The following is a 17,920-nucleotide window of genomic DNA, read 5'->3' as shown; positions in this document are numbered from 1 at the left end:
GGATCTATTGTAGACGTAAATGAATTTAAAAATGCTACATTTTTTTTTCTCAACACTCGATTCAAACTTTTAATGCCAATAATAAAAAGGACTCCTTGTTCACTGTCTAGAAGTGAATGGTGGTGTAGCCTAGTCTCGGAGATGCGCAACCAAAAAAAATGTATGACATCATCACAGTTCGCTTGTGAAAACTGCTGGTGACAGCGATGCCTGTACTCCATTCACTGGTGTTTTCTATCACTCGTTAAGTGAAAGTAGCTGGTCATTAGAAAGTGGTAATCCATCGAAACAGGCACTTCAATTTATCCCCAGTGAACCTATAAAGCCCGACTTCAGGGACTCTGAGGTATCATTAAACAAATAAAATGAACAAATTCTAAAGTTTTAGCAAATTTCCTAGTAGCCATTTACCTTTATTCCCGTGTTGGTGGCATCTCGAACTGCTTCCAGCAGCTTGTCGTACTTGTTGTTGAAAGTTAGCGTGAAGGCACAGTCAATAATTTGGCCTGAAAAAAAAAAAGCAAAACGGAAATAGCTGTCAAGCTAATGATCAGGCATAGAAATAGTGTACTAAATATAAATACACTGCTACTAAATCAGTAATGACGAATGGTAAATATCATAGGCACGGTTTTGCAGTATGACAAAATTTCCTCGAACATTGAACACAGGGAAATCACGCTATGTACCAGCACTTATCAATTTTTCTACATGTCAACAGCATTATCTGCTGCATATACTACATATTTAACGTGATTCACATAACTCGACAAGAAAAATGTTCACTGGCCTTTGCTTTAATGTAATTCTTAAGCAATGGAGTTCGTTCAGACTACAACACCATAAGAATGTACTTTCTGAAAAAAGAAAACTGAGCATAACGTAGCTTCCCATTAAACCACAAGCCAATGCGGCATTCCAACATTTAATTGCTACTTAGATAGTTATATGCATGAACTAGCTACCTTCCGATGTGATAATATCAGCTTATGCATAAACCAATAATTTTTCAAGGGCAAAATGTCAAGCCACTGCACGCAAAATGTTCATTATGTTTATTCTTGCATGCGCTGCAAAAGTGCCAGTCACACTGCGCAGACTTGAGATCAATAACTTTGTACAAAAAAAAAAAACGTTTTCTGAAATTAGAACTAAATTTGTCGCTGACCACCTTTATATGCACTGAAAGGCCCTTAAAATCTCAGAGACATCCACAGATAACACAGAAAAGCTGTGAGCCATTATTTCTCAAGAAGACGGCAACTTCCAGTGGTGCAGCATCTCTAACTGATGGTCACCACCTTCAAATTCAGTATGGGATGAAGCAATGGCCTCCTCTCCAAATTTTCCTCACCTACCTCCTTGCCAGTAAACCTGAGGATACATTAAGGAACTGATTTATGTGCCCTCCCAAATAATTTTCAAATTTAGTAAACAGTCCACAACTAGCTGCAACCAATGCAAATGCAAGTCTAATAAGCTCCCTTAACTTAGGGGTCCTTCCTTATTTGTTTGAGGTAACCTTACATGCTCCACAGTGACATAAATCCAACATTAACCTTTCAAATGCTACCACTGCTATTACAAACCAGATTGGCACAAAACTGTAGTCGGTTGTTGACTCGCCTGGTAGACTAAAAACTTATGCGTGCTTAACCTTCGAAATTCTCATGCCAATGGTGCTTTGCAAAGCGTACCGATGAGTAAACTAAGAAAGTTTGAAATCAAGTAACAATGTGCTTGTCCCAAAAGCACCGGGTGGTCAATACCTTGCAGTAAAGAAAAACAGCACACACTTGGCCCCATGAAATGATCTGGTAACGGCCACATGTTAACATCAGAACAAGGCAAGTTTACATCTTTTTGCCTCTTTCAAATCTCATGATTTGTCCCAACACCATGACTCAAAGGGACGCTTCACCTGTGCCATGGAAGCTTCGAATGACCTTTAAATTCTCATGTCTAAAACAATCAATTAGTACTTTGCCAAAGGCTTAACAGCTGTTATGAAACACTGTTTCTTGAAGGAAAGCACAGCTGGCTATGCCGGATATCTGACTGAGTACAACTTTGTAAGTCAGCTCGTCTGCTATGTGTTCATGTAGATATCTGTAGGTAACTTCCGAGAACAACTATGATATGGACGGTTCAGTAGGTCATGCGACAGAGCACCGACATACAAAAGAGAAACCTTCTCTGCCATATTTGAAATAAAATGCCATAAAATAAAAGATACTTTTATGCTCCACTCCTTCCATTAGCCACATTTACACGAGTACAACAGCAACGCATCATATCTCCTAGCATATCTCGCAAACCAGACGTACCACTAGCTACATGTGCCTCATAAAATCTGGTAGCACAGTGCCACCACATCCAGTGCATGTGGTGGACGCTCCCATCTTTAGCACCGTCTGCTTTGTGATCTGGCAGAGAGGGCACTGAAGCTAGCGCACTGGGTAGGATGTGTACCTCAAAACCTGTTTCCATTCACAATGGATGTCACTTGCCCTTCTCGATCTAACTATGCCTGGTGGATTAAATCGACATGGTCTATCAGTGCATTTTCCCGTTAACATGAGTGCGATACACCAGAAGGTAGGTACGGCATGCTGCTGTCACATTTGATTCAATTTATTTAGCATATCTTTTATTACAGAAACAAACGCAGCTACTGTTCTAGCGAGAAAAAAAAACAGTAAAGATTTGCTCTGAAGAAATAAAAAGATGGAATAACTGTCTCACTTATCAACAGACAACTCAATTGCGCTGTAAGGGAAGGGTAGAGGAAGGAGTTAAATAGATGCAGCAGTGCAGTGCTTCAGAATAATTTAGACCAACTGGTGAGCTTTACCACGCCCTGACATCACACATTACACTAGCAAAGCACATGGGCATCTTTTGCCTTTCACCTCCTTCAAAACGCAGCCACCACGGCCAGGATTTGAACCTGTGTCCTCGAGTTTAGCATCCAAATACCCTAACCACCTGGCTGCTGTGGCAGGTCGTTCTTGTGCTCATGTATTTGTGATGAATCCTGATACGACAAAAGAGGAGACTGCTGCTCTAGGTCAATTATAGCCAGCCTTTTATGCGAGGCAATCTTTCCCACCATGAAATCACAGCAAACTTTCAAATGGGAAAGTAAAGCCCCACAAGAGAGAGTGCAACAACCACACAAAGACAAGGCAAAAAAAAAAAATCATTAAGCAATGTGACAGAAGATGCCTTCTCATAGAGGGCCACCAACTGTGATCTGCTTGCCATTGATGTGTGTGCCAAAGTCAATCTTGCACACATCGTCGTAACCGAGCACCGTCGGGTCACCCGCGTTTGGCGTGTAGTGCGCTGCACAGTGGTTGAGGGAGCAGCCGGTTGGGAAGGCTAACCCCGCACTCAGCCCGTTCTCCTTGATCAGCTTGCGAGCCGTGGACTCCAGCAACTCACTGCAGCGAGCATACACACACGGACAAGACCTCTGTGTCATCAGTGAAGACGAGGTGTAGGCATGCAATGCTTTGCAGTGTGATGTTGCCTGATGCTATGCAAAGAAACTAAGCTGCATAATGCATGATTTCATTGGTGCACTGCATCACAGCTCCTACAGCCTGTTTTCTTTCATGTCTGAACTGTCCCAACATCGTGTAAACTGTACTAAGGACAACACAACCTGCGCAGTCATGCTATCCTTTCTCTTTTGTCACCCTTCTCCCTCAGTGCGGTCAACACCATGCTGTCTTGCACCCTGACCGTGTATCATCATAAGAGTCAACTGTTGCAACTCATCAACACTTCTTCTCTGGAGGCCACTGGTTTGACTTTGCAACTTGCATTACCCTTTAGTGCAGCATCAACGATGACCATCAAGACAAGAGCATACAAGCATCTGCTACAAGGCTCACTCCAGTTTATCTACACAAGATAATCAAGAAGATGCAAGACACCACCTTTCAGCCGTTCATGCTTGAATACACTGCTACAGTAAAATGAGGTGTTAGCAATCATACGCATGGGAAAATGCGCCAACCAGAGAACCACCTTGAGAGGATTAAGATGACAAGGCAAACTCTTCACAATAGAATTTTACAAATTTCCTTTTTATCTGTCAACCTGCCGCAATTTACAGCTGCGTGTCATATTTCAAGCAGATGTGTTTTTCACTGGTGCTTTCTGGTGCACCACTGCTAGTGGCTAATAAAAAGCAAGTGAGTAGGCTGGTATGTAAGCAAATAGAATTTAAACTGCCATATGTAAATGAAGCAAGCCAAATGGAGAATCAGACTTTTCTGACCCCACAACTGCACTTTGTGTCAGATTAGGCGCCACACTTACTGTGGACTGAAGGCTTCATGAACAAGCCGATTCCCTTAATACAGATACAATTAACTGCAATGTGCACTTGAAACTAAATCAGAGACTTAATCACAAAGGTTATGCGGTCACCAAAGCGGTGTAGTCACCTCCAGAACCTCTAGTGATAGGAAAAGAAAATAGTTAGTGCAAGCCTCGTATATTTTTGTACACCAAGACCAACTGTGTGCTTCTATACACGAGTGCAAGTGCATGAAATATAGTTTTTCTGGTAAATTTCTTTGCTAGAAAATATTTAGCTTGTACAGCAAAATAAATAAAATATATTAAGCTTAATAAGACATGCCTGAAAGATTAGACCCTGTTGCTCTGAGCTTTGAATAACTGCAGCGCCTGTTAGTAACCCAGAAACCCCATAGCTTTCAAGGAAATATTCATGTATGTGCATGGTTCGAGCACAAATAGTCGAAGACCAACAAAGAAGGACGACACACGCACTACTAATAGCGTGTGTCATCCTCCTTTCGCAGTCTTCGTCTGCTGCGCTCGAACCATGCAGAACCAGTAACAACTTGCTCAACATTTTGTTTCACTGAATTTCATGTCTAGTTCTTGAAACTCTCTTCAATAAAGTAGCACATGTGCCGTCCTTCTTTCTCGGTCTTTGTCTTTTTGCACTTGAACCAACCAACCAGCTCAACTTCCTGTTTGACCAAATTCATGCATCTTTACCCTCATGCAACCCACACTCAATAGGTTAGTTGGTTCAGTTACCAACTCTATTGCAAACAAAAGTACACCCACATAAAAATGAGCAATCTGGCCTGTATGAAGAAAGAGCATTTGAGGTAAACTAAAGAGCCCACAAAAACAGGAGGAAAAGAATCTGTACACCTAGACATAATTAAAACCCCTTTTAGCCAAAGCTGCATGACACATACTGTCTGAAACACTCTTAGTACCGTATTTACTCGATTCTAATGTGCACTTTTTTCTGTAAAAAATCGCCTAAAATGTGTGTTAGAATTAAGTCTTAAACGTATTGTCATGTGCTGCGCATGGGCTCTGAGGAATAAAGAAGGCGTGCGGCGGCTGGAAGTAGAAGAGAAAGTCAAGTATCCTGCCGCCGGCGCACCAGGCTCCTCTCGACCTGCCTTGTAAATATTATTTGTAAATAGAACCTGTAACAGTGTGGTGGAGGTGCTGGGCCGATCACCACGGATCCCTCTCGCAACCGCTGCAGCCGAAGAATCGCCGGATTGCCACCGTTGCCCGTGCAAATGCCCAAGGAAGCCGACGCACGTCCGACCGGCGCCGCAACGCCCGCTTGGCAGCACTACCGTGAGCGCGGACGTTTTCCGGGAAGGCTGGCGAAGACGTGGATGATTGGCTCACCAATTACAAGCGGGTGAGCAAATACAACGGCTGGGATGCCACTCTTCAGCTGGCCAATGTCGTCTTCTTTCTCGATGGCACCGCGCTAACTTGGTTCGAAAACCATGAGGCATCAATAACAAGTTGGGACCGCTTCATGGAAGAGCTCCGCAGCTGCTTCGGGGATACTGTTGCCAAACGAAAATGCGCTGAGCAGTCTTTGCTTCAGAGAGCGCAAGTGCCTGGAGAGACCTGCACGACTTACATAGAAGAGGTCTTGAAGCTGTGCAAAGTCGTTAATCCCAGTATGTCCGACGAAGATCGCGTTGGTCATCTCCTCAAGGGCATCGCAGAGGACGTCTACAGCTTTCTTATTAGTAAAGAAAATTTAGACTCGCCCACGGATATCATCAAGCACTGCCGCACCTTTGAAGCTCTAAAACTGCGTCGAATTACTCCCAAGTTCGGTCGCCTGCCTAACGTCACCACCGTCGCCAGCGTGGATTTCCACGAGCCTGTGAATGCGGCGACTCTCCCTGACGTCATTCGTCAAATCATGCGTGACGAACTCTCCTGGCATCAAGATCTTGCGCGCCGCAGTGAGGTCCCGTATGGGAGCTGTTCTCTGCAGGCGGCTCCCACCTACCGCTCCTCCCCTTGGAGTTTGTCTGCCCAGGCCCCTACCAGTGCTACTCGCATTGATTACAGCGACGCTCCCCGGATCACCCGCCCCGGCCCCAGGGCGCCAGCTCATCCGCAACGCCACCTGCGGCAGCCGGAGTACGATGGTCGTTTCGACACTGGCTACGAGGAGTGTTTCGTTCGTACCTTTATGGACGTGCTTTTACAGTCGTCACAGACCATCACTCTCTGTGCTGGCTGGTCAATCTACGCGACCCCTGCGGTCGGTTGGCCCGCTGGACGTTACGCCTCCAAGAGTTTAACTTCAAAGTGTCTTACAAAAGTGGCCGCCAACACGCCGACGCAGATCGCCTCTCGCGGCTGCCGTTCACGGTTACTACTTCCGATGATGAAAACTCCGATGACTATCTCGCTGCCGTTTCCCAAGAGTTTCCAGATCTTGGAACTTTCCAGATGGAACAACGCAAGGATCAGCACTTGGCGCCGCTTTTTGCCGAAGCCCGTGACCCGACATCGCAAGCCCTTTCTGTGTTCGCGACGGTTTACTCTACAGAACGAATTATTCGCCTGGAGGTGCACGCTTTCTCCTCGTCGTTCCGGCTACTCTGTACTCCTCTGTTCTGCAGGCAATGCACGATGACGTCACGGCTGGGCACTTGGGGTTTGCCAGGACCCTTAACCGCATCAAAGAACGTTTTTACTGGCCAAAAATGCGTCACATGGTTCAGCGCTACGTGGCCACCTGCGTGCAGTGTCAGCGGTTCAAGCTTCCCACGACTTCTCCGCCTGGACGCCTGCATCCTTTGCCACCTCCAAGCACGCCATATGAACAAGTTGGACTCGATCTGCTCGGCCCGTTTCCCCGCTCGTCCAACGGTAACCGCTGGATTATAGTGTGCGTTGATCACCACACCCGTTACTGTGAGACCGCCGCCCTACCTTGCGCCACCGCTGCTGAGGTCTCGCTCTTCCTTTTTCGTGCTGTCATCCTCCGGCATGGACCTCCTCGAGTTGTTATCAGTGACCGTGGTCGCCAGTTTACGGCAGACATTGTGGAAGATCTTCTGCGTCTTAGTTCATGCCATTTTCGCCACTCGACGCCGTACCACCCCCAGACTAATGGACTGGTTGAACGTACCAATCGGACACTCACGACCATGCTGGCCATGTATGTCGATTCCCGCCATAAGAACTGGGACGACGTGCTTCCCTTCATTACATACGCCTATAACACGTCGAGGCATGAAATAACTGGTTACAGCTCATTCTTCCTTCTTTATGCCCGTCCGCCTCGAAGCTCCCTCGACAGCATCTTACCTTTCTCTCTCGACACCGAGCCTTCTATTGCCAACACTCTATGTCGCGCTGAAGAAGCCCGTCGGATTGCCCGGATACGCACCTTGGCATCACAGCATCGCTCTAAGCAGCGTTATGACCGCCGGCGCAAGGATGTCTCCTACCTGCCCGGTGACGTTGTATGGTTGTGGACGCCCCTACGCAAGCGTGGCTTATCAGAAAAGCTGCTATCCCACTACACAGGCCCGTTCATCGTTGTTGCTCGCCTCAATGACCTCAACTATGTCATCTCTCCCCAATCAACGCAAGGACGCCGCTCAAGGACAACCCAGGTCGTGCATGTCGCACGGCTGAAGCCATTCCACTCTCGGGACCCCGATTGATTGACTGGCCCAGAGGGCTTCGTCTGCGAACGGGGAAATGTCACGTGCTGCGTATGGGCTCTGAGGAATAAAGAAGACGTGCGGCAGCTGGAAGTAGAAGAAAAAGTCAAGTATCCTGCCGCCGGCGCACCAGGCTCCTCTCGACCTGCCTTGTAAATATTATTTGTAAATAGAACCTGTAACAGTATGTTAAAGTCGAAGTTGTTGCACTTTTTCCTGACGTTAAAATCGAGTTAATATGGTAGCACATATGCCACTTTTTTAAAAATAAATTTACATCGCAAGCAACCATGCCATATTCTGTACTGGGTAAGAATTGCAGTTCAGTTAAATATTACTGCATGCAGCAAAGGCCCCAACTTTTCTTTTTATTAAAGGCGATTTGCATCACAAGTTCTCCTACTTACCAGATTTCAATCATTGTCATCCCAGGCTTGATAACTTTTTGCATGTACTGCCTTGTCTGAAACAAAAAGTACAAAAAGGTGAGAAAATGGCCACTGTGGACTACAAACACTACTGACATTCAAGAAGGGGGCTTAGTCAGGCTGGTTGGCGCATGCTCATTGCAAACAGCTGAACAGTGCTAACATACAGGATGGAAGAGAAGAACACAGAGATATGCGCTGACTAGCATTTGGTTGTAGTTTGCAGATGAGTAGCACGTGTTCTTCTTTTCCATCCTGTTTGTTAGCGCCGCTCAGTCATTTCCATGAACTACTGACATGAGTGCTCAAGGTCCAATTAATTATACAGCCAAGGAAGCCCATTCCCATCTAGGAAAGCGACAAAATGTTCATGCCTCAAGTGTCTCCAGATAAGCATTAGAGGAAAAAAAACTGCAAGAATTTTGGCTTACAGTTGCATGCACAAACGACATGTTTTTAAAACTGTTTGAAATTTCATACATAATTTTTATATCTAATCTGGAATTGATCAGCATACCTTACAAGTCCTAGAAAGCACAATATCATTGTAAGAATAGAGATGGCACTGAACTGACTGAAATATTAATGTTAACATGTCTACTTACTTGACGGTGTGCCTCAGCTGCTTGCCTAATCTCTCTGTACTGCTCCTGAGACATGCCTTCCAAGGCCTTTTTCTCTGGGTCAGTGAAACGATTCCTTCCGGTACGGCTGCATGAAAGTTGGTAAGGTGTGGCAGAGTAACGCAATAGCACTATCTATACTGTTAACAAAAAAGTAAAACAGAACAGCGTGCACAACAGTCTACCAGGAGGAGCCACAACAGGCATTCTGAGAAATGCCGAGCACATGCATGTATGCATCTAATAATAATAATAATAATAATAATAATAATAACAATAATAATAATAATTGGTTTTTGGGGAAAGGAAATGGCACAGTACCTGTCTCATATATCCTTGGATCTAAAGCAGAAGCAAGCTTGGGGCCAGTCAAGGCATAGAATGCAGGTTTTACAATACTGTATCTTTCAAGACCCAAAATCCACCACTTGTTGCTTAATCAGCTTCAAACAAACTTACAAAAATTAGGAACTTCCAAACAGAAACTATACGAGCCTATAAAGTTTTTAATGACAGGTAGGAATACTGGCGCTGAAAAGAATGAAGACTCCTCCCATACATCACAAGACATAACACCTAACCTAACCCTGCCATGAAATAAGAGTTTCAATGAAATTTCCAACGGCTCAAGTAAATTGCAAAATATACCAGTCCAGAAACAGGATTCAATGGGGAACATACCTATCATTTGGAATGGGATGTTCCACTTCCTCACCCACCGGAAAGTTGCCATCGGGAAACAGATCACAGATGGGAATTGATGGTGGGTCTGTCTGCTGCTTAGGACCTGCAAATCACAGCCCTTTAATGTGATTCACAAATGAACTAGGCTGCACAATCCCACCATACAAAAGCCATTTATGACATTAGTTTTGGTATTGCACAAAATGCCAGTACTAAGCTTATGTTCCTTTCTGTAAAGTTTTCACATGAAAGACCGAATGCTGCCCATTCCTGTTGGTTAGGAACCTCTCAGTGTAGCAGAATACATATGCATTCTAAACTTGATAATTCGAACAAGACAGGAAAATCTGTTTGAATTAACTGAAATTTGAACTACAGGAAGTGCGATCAAAATGATGGGCTGATGCATTGCACTGTATGGGTAACTGCTCTGCACATACGTCAGCTCATGCTACGCCTTCTCACATGTATGCGCCCGTTCAACACTAAGAACAAGTGATGAATTGCATATTGCCTATATACTCACGCAACACCGCATAGTGATGAATTGCATATTGCCTATATACTCACGCAACACCGCATATACTCATGCAAGCATATTATCAGGTGCTTTCCGCTGAGTGTAATATGCAAGAGTTTTACGAGACTCTAGCGTCAGTTCAAATTAACTACACACTCAAACTAAGTGAGCTTGGAACTAACGAGATTTTCCTGCGTTGCTGAGTGTTAATGGCAACGTTCTCACAGTAAAACGGGGTGCAATAGAACATTTGCCATTTGTTTTTCTGTCTTCCTTCACTATAATGGCCAAGCTTCTCTCTGTTGCATTTCAATGAGATCACTGCATTCATAGAATATACAGCTCAGAGGTTTTTACAGGTTAGTCCATTGTAATGAGGCTTATCCTGTAGGTTTTCCCACCATTCCTAGTCACTTCAACAATTATTTGGCAGCCGTGCGACACAAATCGATTTTAAAGTCTCCAGTTTCTGCGGCCTCAGCCAAGATGATTTCTACAGGCAGTACTGCATTTGCAATGCCACAAACATTGGCCGCGTGTTAACACCCACTCCCCATTTCCCCAACAAAATTCTGAGGCTTACATTAGGTCATTTCAGGCACGTTATGAAATAAGTCATCATTTTAAGTTGCTAGTTCATCATTCAACACACGTTCAAGCTAGTAATGTTTGTGACATCATTGATGCATCATGCAAGTCCCCAACCACGGACTCAGTTTCAGTTTTGGTTTGCTACTTTCGCAGTTTTAAAATAATTCCACAAGGTATTTTAAAAAATAGTTTGCTGTAGAGGAGACAGAAATGTGATGCAATTACCAACTCAAAATGTTAGAAAAACTTTGCAGTTACATTTCAACCTATAATGCACACAAATTGTTATCCCAGCGACAAAGATTAGGCCTGTACCGTTGGTATGCTGGCATCCCTTCACCTGAGCATGCATCGCTGACTCTCAAAACAATTCAAATGTGAATGTGCCAAGCTGAATACCTTTAGGTTTCTTCTTTTTCTTCTTCTTTGCTTCTTCACCATCAGCTGGAAAAGGAATCATACTTATACAAAGTGCATAAACAATAAAGGTGAGCTGGTTAAGGAAAACACAGCAGACCCCCTTCATGATGAACTCTGCTAACCTAAACAGTTCAGAGACTATTGTTTAATTTTCCTAAGAGGCAATGCACAAACAATGTGGCCAATAGAAACTAATGAATCCATTATGGACACTGTTTAACGTGAACGCTTGCAGCACCCCAGACGCATAACTAGACAGCTTTGTTAATGCAAACATTTTTCCATTACAGCAATGCAAAAGTGATGATATGGTTTAATGTCCCAAGGATACACATGGGTGCTGAGAAATGCAGTCTGTAGTGGAGGGCTCTGCGTTAATTTTGACCACCTGGGGATTCATTAACATGAACTGAAATCGCACAACACATGGGCATTTTCGCATTTCCCATGATGTGATTGGCCCAAGTAACTTTGGAGCACTTCTTGAGGCAGCGCAAATTATGTTTCAGAGCAGAAAAAGAGAGTCTGGAGCAGGAGTGGCAACGCGTAAGTATTATACATATACTCAATTATTTAGTATATGCAGGGTGTCCTGGCTAAAATGGACCAATATTTAAAAACAACCAGAGTATTCTTCCAAATTGAAATAAACTGAATGTTGTCAGTGGTGTAAAGTACTGCCTAGTATTTTTTACATCCTACCTACTTTAATAATTCGTAGAAATAATGAACATGCAGCAGAATAAACCCTTTGCTGTTTTTTGGTTCAACTGGCGCAGCAGTCACATCACTGGATTTGGACTCCCATCAAAATGTGCTCACAGCAGGCGGGATTCGACTCAGCATCCTTGGGCATAGTAGCCAAAAGCCACAGAGGTACCACAGGGTGTAAAAAACAGTGGTGAATTGCAAGTGATGTTGCATGTGAAACACAGCTAGGCAAGTTCTTCTATTTGAGCATAATAACAAGCTTTTTCGTCCAAGAGCATGAAAACAGCGAGCAGTCTTCAGCAAAAATTGGGTCCATGTCTCCCATGCAACAATAAAAAAAAGAAGAAATTAGTGTCACAGAAATGTTCACAACCGATAATTGAATGAGTGACTACATGCACTATGCTGAAGTTTTTAAAGTTGCTTTTCTAGAGCTTTTAATAGATTCTCTTTGTGAACTCTGCCTCATACATTTGCCTGATTTTTCAGAAGAAAGTCTGCTGCAAGACTGCAGTGAGAATGAAAGAATAATGCAAAATAAATGCCCACATGCCCAAGACTTTAAAGACGAAAAAGACTGTGCCTATTAAATTTAGGAACAAAGTTAAAGATTGATGAAAGACCCAGATTTTTTTGACAAAAATTAAAAGTATGAATCACTGTTATTAGGATTCCACTAGGACAGCATTAAGCAGTGTTTTTATGAAACTGGTGACATACAAATACTGTAGTAATACGTACTGGCTACAAAATAATCTGACTAGTGCAGCTACAACCCAAGAACGCAAGAACCCAAGAACGCAGCGGCAAATACCCCTCAAAGAGAAAGCCCTCCAACCAATGGTGTCAACCGATTGTCATGATGTTGCAGCTAATCAGATTCCATGCAGGCACCTGCCAGTCACCAGCGATGTCATGCTAGGAGATCAGCCGCAATACCATAAGAACCGGTCGAAGCCATTGGCTGGAGAGACTCAATTGAGAGGCATTCGCAGCTGTGTTCTTGAGTTGCAGCCGACTATAGTAAGGTGTCATGCTATGAGAAAGGTTTATTGCATCCAAAAGCATAGGCTGCAACGTCACAGGGAGACAGTCTATAAATACTTTGTGTAGCAAAACAGTGGGTCAGAGTACACTGTAGAACAAAAATGCGTGCAGATCAGAGGACAAAGAAACAGTATCTTTTAGAGCATATAATGAGTCATCTAGACTTGCTTATCATCATATCTTTAGTGTCAGAATTCTATGCTTTAAATAAAAAACAAGTGCAACTGAAAAACTGTTATCAGTTTAAAAGTAGAGCCATTCTACATGCATGTACCACATGGTATTAAAAAACAGCTGTATACAATGCACGAGACATATACTCAAGCCCTAGGCAGCCCAAAAAGTCTGTTAACTGTTGGATTTGATAGTCTCATGGGCCCAGCACAGCGATACCAAGCTAGAAACATGTTATTGACATGACCACTGTTTGTCTCTATGCGAACATCAGGTCATATAACCAATGCCCCAAAGTACGTGTGTGCACTAAGGTCTCCTTTTGTTGAGAACATTGTGCAAATCTCAAATCTTAGCACAATCACAGCATGCAGAGTAAAATTAAAGAAAAAAGAACAAGGTGTCACCTTTCTCGTCAGTCTTGTCGCCTGTGCCATCAATGTGCTGGTTCTCAAGCGCGTTTGTCACAGCTGAAACTTGAGCTGAACCTAGCTCTTCTCCATCGGCCTCTTGAGGAGCTAAACGACAAGATTGAGAGATAAACAATGGGGTCAGAAAACAAAGGTGCGCGACAGGAATCAACCTCAGCAGTGTCAGATAAACGGAGAAAAATCCACATATCCAACAGCAGGTGCGTGTTCCACAAAATTCAGCTCCACCTGCATTTGAGGTCTCCCACTGCGTCTTATTTTTAGCATTCCCGGGTAACCAAACACACAAGGCGGCCCGGCCCGCAATGAGTACTCAGTACGCCGGGTCAACAGTTGCAAAACTTAATGCGCTGTGCATGACAATTGTTTACTTAATAAGGAAGACGTACTCCGGGCCCTGATTGTGGAGTGCGTTTTCGTGTGACTGAACAAAGTACGGCAGATCCAATCATCAGCAAAACGAAGCCATGTGGGGTGGCGGGACTCCGGTCGGCGGGGGTTCCTAGACCTCACCTTTCTTCTTCTTCTTCTTCCGTTTCTTTTTCTTTTTGGCGGCGTCCTGTGGTCCGACGTCGTCTTCGGCGTCGTCCTCCTCGTCGCCATCCTCTACAATCTCCTCTTTTTCGTCCACATGTTTGCTTCCGTGATCTTGTACCACAGCCGCCATTCTTGATTACAGTGCACCGGTTCACTGCGGCGTGGCGCCTCGCGCGTTGGTCGTCGCGTGAGATTCGCAAATTTCGCGCGCACCGCTTGCTGGCTATTGCTTGCGACAAATTTGAGTTGCTGGCAATCAAAAATCTTATCAACGCTTGGCAACTGAACAGATGGTTAAAACGTAGCACTGTAAATGCTCCGACTATCCAGGCGGTTCAGATTTATAAATTCAAAACCTGTTTTCATTCAATGGTGCGGTAATATGACAAGTTGCTTTTCTGTCTTATGTATGAAATATGTATCAGCGGAAAATACACAAGGGCAAGAAACATGCAATCCTTCTCAGGATTGACACAAATGACATCCGTTTTGTCAGTTTCGGTTTTGAAGAAGCAGCTGCTGGCGGATGAAGGACATCAGTTCCGCAAGATGATTGCATCATGGCCTGAGCGTGACCCTATGCAATGACAACGAGAAAAGAAGAGAATGATTGCATCTATCTTCATGCCATCGAACATGGGAGTGATCAAAACGAATTCTCTTTCAAACAGGCCACAGATGCGTGGACCGTAGACCCGTGTTGCAGACGGCAGTACGGCACCGTGCGAACGCGATTGGACTTCAGTTGCAGTTCGTGCCTGAGCCATCGTTGCTACTACTTGGCGATGGCGCAGCGCGTTGAGCACACACGACCCACACATGAATTCACGCGAAAGCGTAGTAATGTGCCAGCACCTGGTTTGTTGGAAGTTCCCGTCACAGCGGAGGCATATTGCACTGCACTGTTCAAGTTGGATGCCTTAATTAGTTTGCACGGAAAGTCACGACGCCATCTAAAATTTCCAAATAACTTACCCCTCTTACCCTCCTCCCCAAGCACGTATCCAGAGATTTTTCCGGGAGGAGCTCAGGGTAACTTTCTGTATAAGGGGGGGGGGGGGGGGGGCAGGTACATGCCCAAATAGAGCATTGCCAAGAGAAGCGTGAGGCGGCGCTGAGGTTTACTTCGGGAGGGGGGGGGGGGGGCTCGGCCTCCCTTTAGATACGTGCTTGCCCCCTCCCCCACCTAAATCAAAGAATCCATCACAGCTGAATCGGTGCCGTCGCACATGGGCATTGGAAAGAGCTAAAGTATTGGCGCACGCACCGACACCCTAACAACCTGGGTAATAACCCAGCTAAAACCCTGTCAATTCAGCCAGGGACACCACAGAAGCAAGCCCACCACGCTCGATTCTGAAACACTAGGCAAGGGGCGTTGCAATTTTTTCCCGCAATCTTCTTCAGAAGACAGACTAGAAGGTGCTACCATAAACCTTGGGATGCCTGTGCTCAGAGTCCGAAACACTACGCTCCTTAGGAGTACATTAAAATCCCGGAGCGAATGATGGTGTACGTCCTCGCAAAATCAGAGTCCATTTATTGGTTGTATAATAATAAGTGGCTGGCAGCATAAATATCAGTAGGGTTCCAAAGCAGCCACTAGACTGAATCCACAAAATAAAGACTGCAATGAAGGGGAAAATAAAGAAAACGTAATGTCGCAGTCTGCGGTTTACACACGCGCGCTGCGACTGCATGCACATAAAGCAGACACGGAATGTGGGTCCAGTATTATGCTTTGACTGTTGCGACTTGCTGAAGCGTTCAAGTTTTTTTTTCTTTAACGGTAGCTAATTAACACGAAGTTGTGAAAACACATTTAGAGCGCAAGACAAAACCGCATGTCATGAACGACAAGACTTTGATTCATCGCACTTATAAGATGCATAGAATTTAACACGAAATATTATGTACGGAATCAAACAACACGCACGCAGTGATGTATTTCAAGAAGAAAAGTGCGAACAATTATATTGTTCAGCATTCGCTATTGCTACTTAAAGAATCTTTCGTTCACGACCTGCTGTTCCAGGGTCTGCCTTTCGCGGATGATGGCGTACGTGGGGCCGTCAACGACTATTTCCATGGCGTGGTTCCTGGAGGCGAAGTTAGACGACATGCAGAATCCGTACGCCCCCACGGTGAGGATCGCGAGAACGTCTCCCTGCTCCGTCGCCGGAAGATAGCGGCCAAGGCCAAATGTTTCGGCTGGACCACTCCCTGGACCCACAATGTCGTAGAGCTCCGTCCTCTTGGTGGGCCCATCGCGGACATTCCTGATGTCGTGGTAAGACTCGCACAGCACCGGCGTCACCAAATCGCTCAGGCCGGCGTCCACGATGAGGTAGTTTTTGGACGCGGTCTTCTTGACATACTCCACTCGCGTCACGAGCACAGCGGCGTTCGATATCAGGAGACGTCCCGGCTCGCAGATGACGCGCAGTTCTCTTTTCTCCACGGGTTCGGTGAGGTGGCGGATCCAGGCAACCGGACCAGGAACATCATCGTTGACTCGAAGTGGTACTCCGATTCCTCCCCCGATGTCGACGTGCTTGAGGACGATCCCTTTGCCCTTCAAACTGTCCACGAGACCCACTATCTTGTCGGACGCCTCGACGAAAGGCTCGAAGACCAGAACCTGAGAGCCGAGGTGGTACTTGACTCCAACGAGCTCCATGAACCTGGACAAGTGGACCCTTACGCAGGCGTCCTCGGCCTCCTGGAGCGGGAAGCCGTACTTGGATTCCACCATGGACGTGGCCAGATGAGGGTGCGCGCGGGCGTCCACCTCGGGGTTGACTCTGATGCCCACAGGAACGACTTTGTTACTCGCCCGAGCGATTTCCTCAATGCGCTCTAGCTCCTGCCACGACTCGGCGTGGATGCAGAGCACATCGTTGGCGATGGCCTGCGAAATCGCGGCCCTCGTCTTCCCGGGTCCCGCGAGCACTACTTTCTTGGGGTCGCCTCCTATCTTGAGCACTCGCCGAAGCTCTTCGACGTTGGAAACGACGAAGCCTGTGCCCAGCTGTTTGAATATGCTGATGATGCCCAGAGAGTAGTTGGATCGGACAGGGTAGCATATGATGTGCTGGGGGTACTTGAGACCTTCCAAAACCGTGCGGAGGTTTTCTTCGATCTTCCTCTTGGAGTACACGTAGAAAGGAGTTTGGTACCGATCCGCCAGCGATGCCAGAGAAACGTGGTCCACGTGTAATACGCCGTTTCTATACGACTCCATGTCGAAAATTACAAACAAAATGTCCCGAGTTGCTGGCGGGCCAGATATAAAAAAATTGACGCACTTGCAAAAAGATTGGGTACGGCCGAGAGCTGCGGTCTCCTGTAAAAACTTCTCTTCAATGCAATTTAAAGGTCACATCAGAAGTCACGTCCGCAGGCCAAGCATGAAAGTGTGCGTTGGCGCCACTCACAGATGGGCGGCTGCACGTTCAGGCCTCCTAGCTAGCAGCCCCCTTCCAGTTGACAGGGAACCGCGCGACGACGTATTCTTGGGAGCGGCGTCTTGCTCGAGTCGTTCGTTGCCCTCGGACTTGGAAGATTAGACCTCGTGATCGTCCCCAGCCAAAATGCCAGATCGCGACGAACAGGCCTAACCGCCCAACGCAGACTCATCAGAAGAACGCGCGACACGCGCAGCCGTTCCCTTCTTTCTCTTTTTCTTCTGGTCGTAGCAGTAGCTACCAGTTTTTTCCTAAAAGCGCTGACGGTGACACAGAGAATG

At 45.7% G+C, this 17,920-nt stretch overlaps 2 protein-coding genes across 2 annotated transcripts in view; both read right to left on the bottom strand.

Moving 5' to 3' along the window:
* Positions 1 to 14,365, bottom strand: part of und (methionyl aminopeptidase und) — a 39,847-nt gene extending 25,482 nt beyond the window's left edge. The window contains exons 1-8 of the mRNA XM_077631972.1: positions 14,149 to 14,365; positions 13,612 to 13,722; positions 11,252 to 11,296; positions 9,739 to 9,844; positions 9,040 to 9,145; positions 8,414 to 8,469; positions 3,265 to 3,446; positions 412 to 506 (exon numbers count right to left, since the gene is read on the bottom strand). Of these exons, the coding sequence (XP_077488098.1) occupies positions 412 to 506; positions 3,265 to 3,446; positions 8,414 to 8,469; positions 9,040 to 9,145; positions 9,739 to 9,844; positions 11,252 to 11,296; positions 13,612 to 13,722; positions 14,149 to 14,302 (855 nt within the window). The 5' untranslated portion in view covers positions 14,303 to 14,365. The remainder of the gene's footprint in view (positions 1 to 411; positions 507 to 3,264; positions 3,447 to 8,413; positions 8,470 to 9,039; positions 9,146 to 9,738; positions 9,845 to 11,251; positions 11,297 to 13,611; positions 13,723 to 14,148) is intronic.
* A 1,765-nt stretch (positions 14,366 to 16,130) lies between these two features.
* Positions 16,131 to 17,788, bottom strand: LOC144097074 (diaminopimelate decarboxylase-like). The gene has a single exon (XM_077629859.1). The coding sequence runs from the start codon at positions 17,414 to 17,416 to the stop codon at positions 16,169 to 16,171; it is 1,248 nt and encodes a 415-aa protein (XP_077485985.1). The 5' UTR covers positions 17,417 to 17,788; the 3' UTR covers positions 16,131 to 16,168.
* Positions 17,789 to 17,920: the final 132 nt, after the last annotated feature.

Source organism: Amblyomma americanum, chromosome 7 (assembly GCF_052857255.1).
Source record: "Amblyomma americanum isolate KBUSLIRL-KWMA chromosome 7, ASM5285725v1, whole genome shotgun sequence".
Classification (NCBI taxonomy): domain Eukaryota; kingdom Metazoa; phylum Arthropoda; class Arachnida; order Ixodida; family Ixodidae; genus Amblyomma; species Amblyomma americanum.
This window is presented reverse-complemented; position numbering and strand designations above follow the sequence as displayed.

Bases quoted from the DNA above. Each gene is read 5' to 3' on its own strand.
- LOC144097074 (XM_077629859.1), bottom strand. From the start codon at position 17,416: ATGGAGTCGTATAGAAACGGCGTATTACACGTGGACCACGTTTCTCTG.